General features: G+C 47.1%; 2 protein-coding genes and 1 pseudogene across 3 annotated transcripts in view; 2 read left to right on the forward strand and 1 right to left on the reverse strand.

The window, feature by feature from the left end:
* The window catches only part of FAM234B (family with sequence similarity 234 member B), a 25406-nt gene extending 12506 nt beyond the window's left edge, over positions 1-12900 (forward strand). Inside the window, exons 6-13 of one of the 2 annotated variants that reach the window (XM_059682253.1) lie at positions 1087-1234; positions 1600-1741; positions 2712-2855; positions 3014-3095; positions 5243-5398; positions 7567-7684; positions 9596-9816; positions 10345-12900. In XM_059682253.1, coding sequence (XP_059538236.1) covers positions 1087-1234; positions 1600-1741; positions 2712-2855; positions 3014-3095; positions 5243-5398; positions 7567-7684; positions 9596-9816; positions 10345-10368 — 1035 coding nt within the window. In that variant the 3' untranslated portion in view covers positions 10369-12900. The remainder of the gene's footprint in view (positions 1-1086; positions 1235-1599; positions 1742-2711; positions 2856-3013; positions 3096-5242; positions 5399-7566; positions 7685-9595; positions 9817-10344) is intronic. The other variant, XM_059682254.1, reaches the window with a different exon arrangement.
* On the forward strand, positions 7691-9585 carry LOC132227317 (ATP synthase subunit ATP5MJ, mitochondrial-like; annotated as a pseudogene).
* Positions 12888-14400, reverse strand: part of GSG1 (germ cell associated 1) — an 18952-nt gene continuing 17439 nt past the window's right edge. The window contains exon 5 of the mRNA XM_059682255.1: positions 12888-14017. Within this exon, the coding sequence (XP_059538238.1) occupies positions 13703-14017 (315 nt within the window). The 3' untranslated portion in view covers positions 12888-13702. The remainder of the gene's footprint in view (positions 14018-14400) is intronic.

Here is a 14400-nt window from a genome sequence, read left to right on the forward strand (position 1 = left end):
TACCATTATGAACCCATTTCCCTGGCGGTCTCATTATGGTTCCACTAACTATGACAGGTGGAGCTTTGCAGCCAGAGAGATCTGTGTGTGAATTCTGAATAATTATCACTTTGTAGCTTTGTGGCCTTGTTATAGACTTACTATGGTGATGTTATTATTTTTACTGTCTATGGCCAAATCAGATTTGGTTCATATTGTGTCCAATCAAACCCATGACCTTGATAGGAATGATGAATAGTATTGGGACAAAAGCAGAGTGCTGTGACATTCCACTAAAACCTCCCTCTGCATTGTCACTGACTCCTCCTCTGGTACACTAAAAATCACTTGTCTTTATCTTATGCATAAGAACTCAGGATGATAAACTTTGTCAAAAGCTTTACTGAGGTCAGGATATTGATACAGTCCTCATATTTCCCAACCAGTGACTCTCCCCAAAAGAAAATCCTCTAGAGTAGAGGTCAGCAAACTATTGCCTGCAGGCCAGATGTGGCCCATTGCTGTTTTTTTGTAAATAAAGTTTTATTGGCACACATGTATTTATTACCTATGGCCACTTTCACACTGTAGTGGTAGAGTAGTTACTACAGAAACCATTTGGCTTGCAAAACCTAAAGTATTTACCATCTGGCCTTTCACAGAAAGTTTGCCCATCTTTGTTTGAGAGTAAGATTGAGAGTGGCCAGGCCAGGTATGTGATGTTAGGATGGGGGATCAGTGTCTGCACTGATTCTTGCTGGGACCAAATATTACTGGGGATTTCTGGGTATGAGAGCAGAGACCAGGGGTCAGCTGTCGTGTGTTTAGCTCTGAGCTAGAATTCTGGTCTCAAGAGACTGTTCATCAGCCAAAACTGTGTTTCAGAGAAATTGCCTGAGCTACCGTCAAGATGCCCTTTGCGGGTGTCTAACATTTGCCTCTCTTACTTCCAGGGAATAGAGGAAAGCAGTTGGGCTTGGTGTTTTCCAACTTTGGAAAGTGTTTCTGAATCCTTAGCTAACAAGGAAGCGATGATTATGTGGAGAAACTATGATGGGGAAACAGTAGGGCTTCTGTTGACTGGACCCCCTTCTTTCAATTCTTCAGCCAGATGTGTGTTTTCTGCTGGTGTCTGGCCGGACAGGGAGTCCAGTGGGCCGACCTGTGAAGTACAACATCGTGGGAGAGGGGAATCTGATTGGTCCTCAGGTCTACATCACCGCCAATGGGGCTGTCTACATCCTCTTTGGCTTTGGTAAGAAGCAAGGCTGGTTTTTGCTACTGTTCCCCATGGATGTAGGTGATTAGGCCTCTTTTGTGAGACTGGTGAAAGCTGGGGAATTGCTGACACCAGCCCTTTCATCACCTCCTATAGTAGGGAGAGCTCACTGCCCCGCCTGTTGTAGGTCATTCACTCTGCTCCCCCTTTGCTGCCTTCTCCAAAGAGAAGACTCTTTGTCCAGCATCTATATAATCATTCCCGGTTCACTCCTTGTTGGACCAGTCTGGGCGGGCTATGGTAGACCCATCTCATCAGGCTCTAAGTCTCTCTCAGATCCTCATCGTGGGGGAGGCCTATTAAATTCAGCTTCTCAGTGTTGGCTCTTCCTGTGGTGCTAGGAAATATCCAAGCTGTCGCCCTGCGGGACATTTTTGTTCAGGCCCAAAATCGAGACAGCTCACCACCTTCTCTGCAGATAGAAGAGCCAGAATGGGAGAAGCGAAGATCCATCAACCTGTCAGAACTCATTGACATTTATAGGTAGGACCTTGTCATTGAGCTTTCAAGCTCTCACGTGCCATGGAGTCTCTGAGTTTCGTTGGGCTGGTGAATGTGTGGGCAGAGGTTTGGGGGGAAGCAGTGATAGTCTTAAGCTATTACCTTCTGTCCCAGTTACAGTGAGTGAGAAATTTTCTCGATAACATACTGTGTTGCTCTCTGTGTGTTAGTGACTATGATGTGTGACCCCTTTGCACGTAGGTTGGAAAGAAGGATATTGGTTTAGGTTCTGAGTAGGGGTGAGGCTGGGGAACTTTAAATTAGGGGGATAGGTTTATTTAAAATAACTGTCAAACTGCTGAAATATCTACCCTCCTTTTCCTGTATTTTTCTCTTAGTTGAAGATTCATTTTGGCAGAAGCAGGAATAGCATGCATGAAATATTTTTTTTTGATTTTTGTTTCCTTCTTAACTAAAAGCATGTAGTTTGTTTGTCATATGCAGTGGATTTTGCCCATTTAGTAATAATTGTCTTCATTCTTTGATACTGGGAGTTTTCAATCATTTTCTGAGGCAGTGTCCTATTGTTGCGGTGAATTTGACAGATGTTAAATTAAATGGTCCCAGTTGTGCAGAGAAAGAAATAATGTGATGCTGTGTGTATTTACCGGAAGTCGCTGTCCACGCTTAGTGGTAATTTCAGGACTCCTGCCCAGATCTGCACCTCCCCACCCTGCCGCTCTATTTGGCTCTGTTTTCTTTCCCAGAGTGTCCAATGTGAGTGGTGTGTGGCACCTTTGTGAGTTCCTTATGATCTTGCGTGGATTTTCTAGGGATTCTTGGTTTCTAAAGGTCAGGAAAATGAGAGTTCACTGAACGGCAGACTTCACCTAATGGTGGGAGATGAATATAGAAGTTATACAAATCTGTGTGCCAAGAGAAAAGGTCAGAATAAGTGGGTCAGGAGCCTCATCTAATCCAGATACTGACTGTCGGGGTCTTGGTGATTCAGCGATGGTGTTGAGCTGCTCCAGATGGTGAAGGCACCGGATTCCAACTGCAGCAACCTCCTGATCACAACCGGACAGGCCCTCGTCCTGCTTCGGGGACAGAACCTCACACCACACTGGACCCTGAGTCTCCAGGGCCTACACAGGTTGGCAGTGCGCTCCTTCTCACGTTTGCTGCTTTGAACCACTTCCCAGAACAATTGTTTGATATCTGGGGCTGATGCAGGAGAAGGGAGGGAAGGAGGTCCTTGTTTTCCTCGTTTTCTTACTCACCGTCGCTCTCGTACCTTGTTCTCCTTTGTAGCCAGCCCACTCCTGGGTATTTCACTGACGACCAGACGTTAGACTTCCTCCTGCAGATACAGGATGGAGTCGGGATGAAAAAGGTAAATCCTTGGGACTCAAATCAAAACACATATAAAGTATATACGTTGTGTGCAGCTCTGCGCTAGGCACTGGGAGAAATAAAGAGAACCTAAAATACATTCCTTCCTTCAAAGAACTCAATGTCCAGCTGAATGGATAAAGTGAAAACTCACAACTCGGTGCTAACGTCTGTAGCATCGGAAGCGTTTCTGGCTAACCTTCCTCCTGCACAGGAGACCTTCTCGTGGATTCCTCACTTACAGCGAGGCAGTAGGAGCCGTCTGCCGTGGGGGAAGGCAGGCGTAAATAAATGTCATACTTTCGTGCATCCAGTGTACACCTAAGATTTCAGAGAAGGCTGTGGGGGGTGGGTTGTTATGGAGGACTTTATAGAAGAGGGAAGGATGAGCAGGGACTTGAAAGTTGAAGTGTATCCTGTGAGAGGGGTGGATGGGGAAGCATGCCAGGCCGGGAACACCAAGACCAGAGGCCCAGCGACAGAAAGGCATGGCATGTCCCGAGGACACGGGATAGTTCCTTCTCATTTTACGTGAGATTGCGTAACGTGAGGATATAATGATTGGATAGGCAGTGTTCATTTCTTGAACATTGGAAGCAGAACAAGAGTTTTCACGTTTTCCTTTTGACAGTTGACCTAGCTTTTTGGTTTACCTTCACTGTAAAATAATGTATCTATATATTGCACACGGTTCCCTGAGAGCGAATTCAACACACACTCAATCATCACCTCTAAAGGGTGCCCCATTCTGTGCCAGATACGCAGATGATGTGCTGGAGAACACAGCGTGAATGAAGGCCAGGCCACTGTCTGTAACTCATAGTCAGTGGGGTGCTGTTCGCACACAACTCTGCCAGGTTGTGCTGTAATGGAGGCTCCACTGCCGCGGGGACATGGAGAGCAGATGAGTGAAGGAGTCAAGAGATGCTTCATGGTGGTCGGGGGTTGGCTGTGCAGAACCATGGGGGCAGAGAAGATGTTTGCTGGATGGATGGATAAGGATGGGATGAGGGGTTCCCGCCAGGGAGGTCAGGATACAGTCAGCTAATGGAGGGTGTAGAAAGCAAAGCTCCAGAATTTGGGTGAGGTGTGGACACAGTAGGGTTTTTTGGTCACGAGCAGAGGACAGATCTGATGATCAAGTGTCACTTTAGGGAGAGCCTTCCGGAAGCAATGTCTGATTGTCTTTCAAAGGAACTTCAGGTAGAGATTGGAATGTTCATTGGCATTCCTGGCAGGATTGAGGGAGAGGGTATGTAGAGTAGGTTGGTTAAGACCTGGGTTTTAATCCTGGCTCCACTGTTTATTGGTGACCTTGGGCCATTTACATAATTTTTGCCTAGCTGCAGTTTCTGCATCTGTAAGATGGGTAACAACGCTGCCTACTACTTCATAGGGTTATCGTGGCAGCTAAATGAAATAGTACGCATGACTGGATAAAATTGTTCAGTGCTGTGTCTCTAGTCTTCTTTCCTTCCCAAGACTATCAAAGGGAATCTTGAACCCTGAGCCCATTTTCCTGTCTGCTCACTCTGAGGAATTTGTCTTCCCAGGACCTATGTGAGGCTGAGTCTGAGCATGGGCATGGGCGGAGAAGGGCAGGACCCTAGAGACTGGAAGAATAGGGAAGTGATGGTAGAAAGAGGTGTATGTAGTCTTTTCCCCACACTGAGGAACAGAGACACTGAGGAGACAGGGCGAAAGACACTGGGCTAGAGGTAGACGGGGGAGTTTTGGCAGGTGACAGGCTCTGCAACTGTTGGGTGCGAGGTGTTTTGTGGGGAAGGGAGCTAGGAATGCTGCCAGGGATTATGGATTCAGTTTCTATAATTATCCTGTGAGAGATGCAGCTAAGGAGTGCGTTTTCTCTTAATTTATTTTTCGCCTGTTTGGACTGTGCTCTTTTAAATGTGAGACTATCCTGGGGCTGAGCTACACATGCCACAAAGCTCTCACAGGACACGGCGTTCACTACATCATTGTTCTGAAGCGTTGCTGCTGCTGCAGGAGCGAAGGAGCAGGATGGAGCGATGCTGTTGGTGTCTATGTCAGCCTGTTAATAAATGTTATTTGAATGTGTGTGTGTGTGTTCCCTGGGCCTGCTGCCCTTCTGAGGACGGGCTCTCCTCCCTGTCTTCTCTCTCACAGATGATGGTGGTGGATGGGGACTCCGGCTCTGTTATTTGGAATTACACTGCTCCATGTCACTTGAAAAGAACACCGACCACCTCAGCAGTTACTTCAGACCAGAAGTCCGTCTTCCTCTTTTGGGCTGAAGGGCTGCCAGCTGCACCTTCCAATTCCGTGAGTGAGCCGGGGAGGGTCCCTCTGTCACTTTGTTGGATGGTGGCCGCTCTTGGGGCTGGCTGGGTCTGAAGGTGTCGTTAGACCAGCCACACCTCCAGGTGGTTGTGGGTAGAACAAAGCAGCCTCCGAGTGGGCAGAGCAGGAGCCTGCTTCCTCCTGAGCTCTGCTTCCCGCCCTTGCCTTCCAGCCACGCCGTGGGGCAGCCAACCACAGCCCCTTGGCTGCTGCTACAGCAGAGGGGCCCAGCTCAGCTGAAGTGAGAGCTTACTTGGGGAGATTGTGGGAGAGAAGATCTGACACATAGAAGGCGGATTTTAGAACGTCTTACGTGCTGTATTGTGGTATTTTGTTGATGAGTCAGGCAGAATAAGAGGTGCCGCTGAGTTTTTAGGGAGACCCACTTGATTTCGTTCAACACATGTTGACCAGTACCTACTCTGTGCCAGGTACCACGTTTTCCGTAGGGACCTCAGGATACACTGGAAACAGTGCTGAACCTCTAGAGAAGAGAGATGGTCCCCAATGATGGGGGCACGCAGAGACCGAAGGAGGAAGAGCCCTGAGCTCACCGACTGTGTGCTGTCAGACAAGTCAGTTAACGTCTCTGAGCTTCGAGCTCTTTATCCGCAAATGATGGTGCTAATATATTCCCTCTTACCGAGGATCAGATTGACTTAATATCTAGATTATAGTCTTAACTCTGTTATTCCCTTACATTGACCATGGGCAGCTTACCTAACATTTTAACTTTTGGGGTTTTCTCATGTAATAAAATGAGGGGATTGGACCAGATGACTCAGATGTAAGCATCTGAAAAGAACAAAGGCGCATGTTACACATGTGGAAATAGAAAACAGAGAGAATTTCAGATGGAAGTGAAAAGGAGATTCGTTTTGTCTGGGAAGATTAGAGAGTTTTTCATGGAAGAGGTGGCATTTAAGTCGGGTTCCTAAGGGCACAGAGTGTTCTAACAGGAGGAAAGGAGCTGGGTAGGGGAGTTAGTCTGAGGGAAGGGGGGTAAGATGGGCAGAGGTTAGAGCAAAGTGCAGCATGTGTTTGGGTAGTCACCAGACATTCTCGAAGCATGGGGTGGGCAGGTAAGTCATTGTAGGAGGAGGCTGGAAATGGCAGATTTAGATTAGATGGTGTAAGACCTTGGTTTTCATGCCAAGGAATTTGGGCCTATGCTGTAGGTGGTGAGGAAGGAGCTTGGCTGTTCTCTTGTCCTGGTAGCCAGAGACCTGCCCTGTCATGCCTGGGACCTAAGGGTGTGTGGAAAAGCCCTCTTCCGCTCTGTGAGCGTGTGGTGGGAGTGCGGTGGCTGCTGGCCTCCCGCCCACACTTCTCCTTAGTGGACTCCTTCCTGTGCTGACAATATAGAAGCAGGGGGGATAGTCATTTTTCAGGGTTTCACTTCCTCCTCGAGGGGAGACCCAAGAGGATCCCAGGAAAGGGGTGGTGATCCCGGGGAGCTCAGTAGAGCAGCCACGGCATTTCTGTGCTGTAGCCACTGCGTGGCTGCACCGCGTGCTCCTGCCGGAGATCATCCCTGCACAGCGGTTACTCTGCTACGGGAGGTTCCGGTGTGCATTTATCCTGCCACAGGGAGCTTGGAGACGGGCACTCAGGCCTTGGAATTTTTGTTTTATAATCAATGACTTGCTCTGTCTGGTCAGCCTTCTCTTCATTTCTGTAAATAAGATTTTTGTGACTCATATCCTGACACTTGCAATTGGCTTTACTATCCAATGAGAGGAAATGTCGTTGGCACACTATGTTTCATACGTAGGTAATCGCTGTCTGCACACATCCCCACCTGCTGCAGGGGATGAACCAGCACCGGAATGCTCCCGGAGGTGGGAGACAGTGAGGTCTCTACCTCAGATTTCTGTCCCGGGGCATGTGCGTTACCTTTCTTCCTTTTGCTTTTCTTAAAAGGGAGAAAGCATTTTCTAACCACAGTGGTTTGAAGAAGTTAGTGATTAGTTAGTATTTTGAGCTCTTTGGAACATGTCTCATACATCTGGGAGTTTCTCTCTCCTTGTAGTTGGGATCAGGTCTTAGCATCTGAGAGAAATGAGTAACCTCACTGTCTCCTCTGAGGACCATCACGTGTGGGAATGCAGAATTACTTTTGTTTTTTCCTTTTTGCTCCTCATTGTCAGGATGTCATCCTAGGAACTGAGCCACCCAGCCTTCACCACCTGTACCTCCTGCACCCGGCGTTCCCCTCAATTCTTCTGGATCTGGCCAATGCCACGGGCACAGTAACGGCTGCAGAGGGTCAGTCCTGGTGACGGTGGGAGTCTGTGTACACAGAGAGGGGAGCGGATGTGCTGCTGTGTGTGAGAAGCCCGGGTCCCCAAGGGAAGGGTGTGTGCTTTCAGACGGGGGGTGCTGAACCACTGGTTTTCCTTGGTGTCCCTGGTGCCCAGGGCCATTGCTGGAGCGTTCCCTTTGGGAAGCGCACCAGGCTCACAGGGTGAGGACCCACCTCCTCTGCATCTGCTGCAAGCTGAGGGGGAAGTGCGGTGCCATTCCCAGAGGGCTCTCAGTGGTGGGGATTCATGCAGCCACTCACTCAGCAGATGTTTATTGAGCACCTGTTGTATGCCAGGCACCACACCAGGGGCTGTGAGCACAATAAAAGTAGTTTCTTGACCCTCGAGGAGCTCAGGACTTAGAAAGAATTAACTGGAGGGATAGGATGGAGGTAGACTGTTTTCTCAGGGAATGGGTTTAGGATCAGTGGAGACTCCTTTGACTAGTAAAAGGGAACATGCCCATTGCCTAGAAATGGCAGCCAGGAGAAAAAGCAAAGGGAAAAAGACCTCTCGTCATGACTGTTAACATTTGGGAATTGTTTATATATGTATCTAAATAGTATCATATAGCAAAATTGGGGTCATATATTAGGGACCTTTAACTCCAGAAACAGAGCCCTGAAAACCCAGCCACTGCTACCTGCTAGTCTGGAGGTGCCCCGATGGTCTCGCCCCAGAGGTTCCTTCCCCAGGCTGGCCTCGGGGAATCTGTTCCTGCTGGGGAGGACGGGGAAGACCAGGCTGGCCACGTTCCTTACATCTTTCCATATTCTCTTGCTCTTCAAAGACTTGCTTTCTCCTTAGAAACTTATTTGCCTTAAGGTCGAAGCTAATGCATTCTGAACTTACTGGGATACATTGGGAACTTGCAGACACCTGTCCACGGGCTTTGTGTGTGGTAGGGGGCCAAGCAGGGAGCTGTCAGCTTACAAAATCCTGCAATTTGATCTAAATGAGCAATTTTTTAATATTAGCATAAAATACTGTTAGTGCACATTTAATAATGGTAATCAAGAATCAAGACCATTTTTATTACAACACATATTTTAAAGATGAGGCGAAATAAACACTGGCTAGGTAATAGCTTATATGATCATGTGCTGACAATCTAGGAATTCTCAGAGTTTCTAGCTTGTTGTGCTCACTTTTCTACCAAATTGGTACCATAGTTGGTATAACCTCTCGTTTCCTGATTTGGGGCTTTCTTAGAAGCAGCTGAAGAGAAACTATGGTACAGTTTGGCGACCTGTAGCTGGCTGTGCGGGTCACAGCTGCCTGAGCCATTGGTCCTGTGGCGAGATGTTTCAGAGCCTCATTAAAAATGTGTGGGTCCCCATGAAGCCCTACTGCACCCAGGTTTACCAGGAGATCTGGGTGAGGATGGGGCTGATGGGCCTCATCGTGTACAAGATCAGGAGTGGGGATGAAAAAGCTAAAGCTCTGAAGATTCGAGTCCCCCGCCTGCTCAAGGTCATCACTAGCAGCTGAGCCGAGTGTGCAGCGGGGGAGCGTCAGCTCGCATACACCTTGGCTGTTAGATGGGGACGAGGGACACGCCGTATCTAGAAGTGCCCTTTCCTTGCTGGCATGAATAAACATACTGTGAGACCAAAAAAAAAAAAAAAAAAGAGAGAGAAACTATGGTACAAAAGCCGAGAAGAATGTGTTGCTTTGCTGGCATCCAGCCCTTTGCCACTACACCCCACCGTTTAGCTCAGTGCCTTGCATCTATTAGGTGCTCAATAAACTTCTTGTATGAGTTACTGAAGGAGTAAATGAACGATTGAATCTGGTTGCTGAACCAAACCACTCTTCTGTTAGTGGAAGTCTCCTGTCCTTCTTAACTGCTCTTGTTTTTGTCCTTCCTCAGTTGGAATTAACGACCTCTGGAAAGATGCCTTTTATGTTACCAGGACAACGGGGCCAAGCTCCAAAGGCCACCCAGCACCCCTGGTGGTCAGCAAGCTTAGTCTGCGGTGGGCACTGATGGAGGGCCAAATGGTCCAGCTCAAGGAGACCACCCCCAAAATTGGCCGTGGGGAGCTGCGCCGATTCCTCTCTAGGATCAAGTTTGTTGATTCTCCCTTGCAGGTGAATAGCTTCTGACACAAATATTTGGTTACTATTGAGGGTTTAGGACAAATTCTACCGGCTTCAACAGTGCTCTTTAGAAAAGAGAGAGAATGGGAGCCTCTTGAGTAGCTGGGTGTCAAGAGCCAGTTGTTTCAGACCAGTGTTATTCTCTAAGGGTGCTTCATTACCACTGAGAAATGATGCTCAGTTCTTTTCAGAGGGAGATGGTACCACCTCCCTTAAGGGACATTGGTGGGGCCATAGTTTTTATTGTTCCAGTGACCGAGGGGGGTGGATACTACTGATGTTTTCTGGGTAGAGGCTAGTGATGCTGACATGCTGGGCTTGTGGCAGTTACATAGAATTACCTTGCTCAAATGCTAAAGCCCTCATCTGTGGTCTAGCTCGATATTGAAGAGCTTATCATGGAAAAAAGAGCAAGTCTCTGGGCCTTTATGGAGGGACACTTATGAGCTGTTGGAGCTGCACAGAAGGACAGGAAAATAGAGGAGTATTCTGACCTTCAGGTTTCCTCCATTTCTGTAGCATGAAGAAAATTCCAGCCACTGATACTTGCACCTTTTCCCTAGATCTAGTCGGTTGCAGCCTTTAGTTTAAGAAGAAGTGAGCAGAACGGATGCTGTTTCTCTCCTGTCAGTATAAAATCAGTGCTTTGGAGAGAAGGAAGACTTCTTCAACCTCTTCTCGCCACCCCTGCGAGGTGGTGGCAGAGCACTTTGGAAGGCACGTTGGAGTTCTTCAGTAACGGCACGAACCATGTGGTCGGGGTGTGTCACCTACTTTTTCAACCTGTGCATTAACCTCCCACCTCTAGGCACTCTGTGTGGATCATTTGGAAATGTGAATCTAATAATTGTTTTGGTTTTTGTATGTCTAACTTATAAACTCTTACTGGGAGATTCCAGTGAAGTTCCTCACTGGAGCAGTTTGTTTTGCATCATGCCATGTGTGTGTGGTTTTCAGCGTTGTGATGAAATATTTTCTAGCTATGTCCTAAGCTCCAGGGACTCAGTTTCTTGTCCTGAAATACATCTTGTTTGTTTGGTCATCTTGAGGCTTCCAGAGGCCTGCCTCTGATGATCAGGACCACTCATCATTCCTCTCCTCATACTTTCCCCACCTGTTCCTCAGCTTTTTCCCAACCTCAGCAGAGTGAGAAAGACTGATAGCAGGAGCCAGGGTGAGCCACCCCTACATTCACCTCTTCCTTATGTATCCTGTCTCCTCACACTTCCCATGTCTGCATATTGACTGACCATAGAACCACCATATTCCCATCAAAAGGGGAGCAATGATGAGGTCCACATGTTACCCTGTGGTTTTAATTGTTCTGCCGGTCCTCATCTTTTTTACTGCAGTAACGTTGAAAGTGCTTATGTGTATGCTGTCCTCAACATCGAGGAAAACTGAAGTTGGGAACAACTGAGGCAGATCTGCTCTTCTCTGCTTCATCTCTACTCTGCTTCCTTAGCATTTCCTCCTTACTGCTTCTCTTTTGCTCTCCTTTATTCAGGGATATTTTTGCTTTGCTTGCATGAGAGCAGAGCTGTTTTTGGACCTTTCTTCTTGCTCCCGAGCCCAGGATGCATCTCTTTTGCCCTGTACACCTCTTTTCTGGTAGAATCTTTGAAGCATTATATTTTGAGAAAAACTCCTATGTAAATACTGTAACTTTTATAATTGGTTAAGTACTTTAGAATTTTCTCCAGTGGTTCTCCCTTCTTCTACTAAGTTCTCTCCTAAACTTCTAGGTCATGTATATTTAGCCGAGATCCCGTGTTAACTGGAGGAGAACTGCTTTCTCCCGTGAAGTTTCGATAAGTCATCTCTGAGTGCCACTCAGGTTCTCTCTTTACTTGAGGCCGTATTTTTTAACTTGTGTTAATAAAGGAATTCAGAATAGAGAGAGATTACAGAAAATTAGGGAGCCTACATTGATGGGATAGTAACTACCCCATTAGGCATTATGACATCACAGAAGGTTGGTAGCAATAGCTCCCCTCAGGCATGTAGCCTGTCCTGAGGTTGGCCTTGCTATAGGTTTCTTGCTGCCTTAAGTCTGTGAAAGCAAATTTGGTTTCAACACTTTGGAAGGCATGTGTTGGGGCATGAGTAGGCCAAGCTTATTACAAACTTGAGGGACCATTAACAGTGTACCCAGGAGTATGGGGATGATTCCAGATGTACTTCTAGGGTTTGAATCTACCTGGATAGAAGAGAGTAAGGTCTAGTAGAGAATGCTAAGACTCATTATTTATAGTTGACAGAATACCTAAAACTTGGGTGGTGCTCCTGCAGCCTGGGCTGAGCCATGGAGGCCTCAGCCTGGTTCTCTACCCATGTTGAGGCCTTTAGGCAGGAGTAACATGTGAAGTTGTTTTCTGAGGACCTGGTTTAGGGGATTGTTTTAGGTAGTTGTGCTGGGTGAATCCCAGAAACAATGTAAGAGGAAGCTAGAAAAACATAATGCCCCTAAATTCTTCATGGTGTGTTTGCAAATTAACATAGATTGTTTTGACTGTGATAAGTTTGACTCTCTTTGCTAAACATGGTACAAGCTCTAGGTTTCCTCTCCCTCTTGCAGCCAGTACAGAAGGTGTAAATGGTGGCAGAGATGGTGGAAGCTTCATCTGACCAGTGTGGCTGCGGGTTTCTTGTTCAGTGTGTCTCTAAACAACTTTTCCTCTCAGGCAACCACCCACCCAGATTTCATTCTTCATTTCCTACATGGGGTTGCCAGCAAGGCCAATGTGACAGTTCCCTAGAAATAGTACTGGCTTCTGCAAGTGCAGGGGTCTTTCTCCTCCCAGTCTCTTCTCTTTCCGTCCCTTAGAAACCCTCTCCACCCCCCAGACGGTGTATGCTGCCCTTGAATGTGAATTGCTGTCCTTATTGCCCATGTTAAAGAAGAGCCAGCTGGTGTGTTGTCAGGAAGTACTATTTAAAATGTGAACTGTTAGGTCAATGGGGGAAAAAGGAGACATATGTAATACCGTCAACAATAAGGATTTAAAAATAAATAAATAAATAAATAAAATGTGAACTGTTACAGAACAAATAAATACCATGAATAGGAACATACTTGTGTGCCATTCTCATTCTTAACTATCAAGGATGGTTTTTTCCCCCTTGTGGATGGGTGAGAAGGTGGGGACCGAGAGAGGAGCACAGCCCGCAGCCTGTTCACTGGGTGTTTCTCCACTGGGGAGGCATAGTCCTGACTTAGTAGCCTCAGTGGGCCATTTCTGGAAGTGGGCCTGTCCCCACATGTGGTTGGAGCCTTCTCATCCACACTCATCTCCTACTGGCTTCTAGGATCATACTTAATTACACTTTCATTGGGTGTCCACTGTGTGGAGGCAGAGCACGTAAGAGGCAGTGTGAGGGACATCTACATGTCACAGCCCTAGGATTGCCTTCGTTTCCTTCTGTGACTTCCAGGACATTCAAGTGCACCATGCATAATTGAGCCACAAGCATCTGCTGCTGATTTGCCCACCTCCATTCCTCCAAACCCCAGACAGATGACCAGATTGATAAGCCCTTAAAGGGCAAGCACTGCATTTTGCTTCTCTTTTTTAAAATCTTCATTGCTTAGCCCAGAACCCAGCTCATAGCAAGCAATGAGTAAAGGAGAGAAAACGAATCTGAACGCGTGAGGTATAGACAGTGAAAGGAGATTGAGCTGTGAAGGGAAAGGGAACAGTGGCACCCGGCACGCCCCACACAAACACTTTGTACTTGTACTTGGACATACCCTTGTCCTTAACCTCTAAAAACCATGCTCAAGAAACAGACTTCAGCTTAAGCACGTGTTGACAACAAGCATGTAAGGTGGGGCTCAGCCTGCTCTCCAAACCCACTTACTCCTAACACTATTCTTCTACCGGAGACCCAGCCAGTTCTTATAGCCCCCGGCTGGTGTCTTGTTGGAATTCCTGGTTGCGTAGAAGTCAACTCCTTCGGAGACAGGGCGGCTGGGCTGATTGTGGTTCTGGTGGTAGCTGGTCAGAGGGCCCCCGTGTGGGCTGCACTTGGCAGCGGTTGGAGGAAGCACTAGTGATGGTGTAGCAGGCAACTCAGGTTTCCTTTGAAGCTCTTCCTGTGCTTGCACTTGAACTCCAGCACCAGCTTGGTGTACGTCTTGAGGGTGGTGACAGCTGATGCCATGTAGCAGGTGAAGGAAATTCTGGCTGTACTAGGAACAAACAAACATACAAAAAAAAATTACACGGAATCTTTCTTACAGGTTTGAAAGAAAAATGCCCTGATCCCTTCCTTACTGGTAAACTAGGCTGATGCCTCTTAGGGACTTAGGGACATAATTGTGCTGTCTTCCACTGTGTAGCAGGGAAAGAACTGTGGGTAAAAGGACTTAATTTGGTCTGTCATAGTAAGTTACACTCCGGATGTTTCATAGTAAAAGAGAATGACGCATGTAGTATTAATACCTTAATCAATAAAGAAATTAAAAAAAAAAAAAGGCAGACAAGGAGTTGAGCGGATTCCTTTTCACGGAATTGATTACTTGTTAATACTGTGCTTGTTTATACTCGGTGTGCCTATTTTTTGTATATAAAC

Source organism: Myotis daubentonii, chromosome 2 (genome assembly GCF_963259705.1).
Source record: "Myotis daubentonii chromosome 2, mMyoDau2.1, whole genome shotgun sequence".
Classification (NCBI taxonomy): domain Eukaryota; kingdom Metazoa; phylum Chordata; class Mammalia; order Chiroptera; family Vespertilionidae; genus Myotis; species Myotis daubentonii.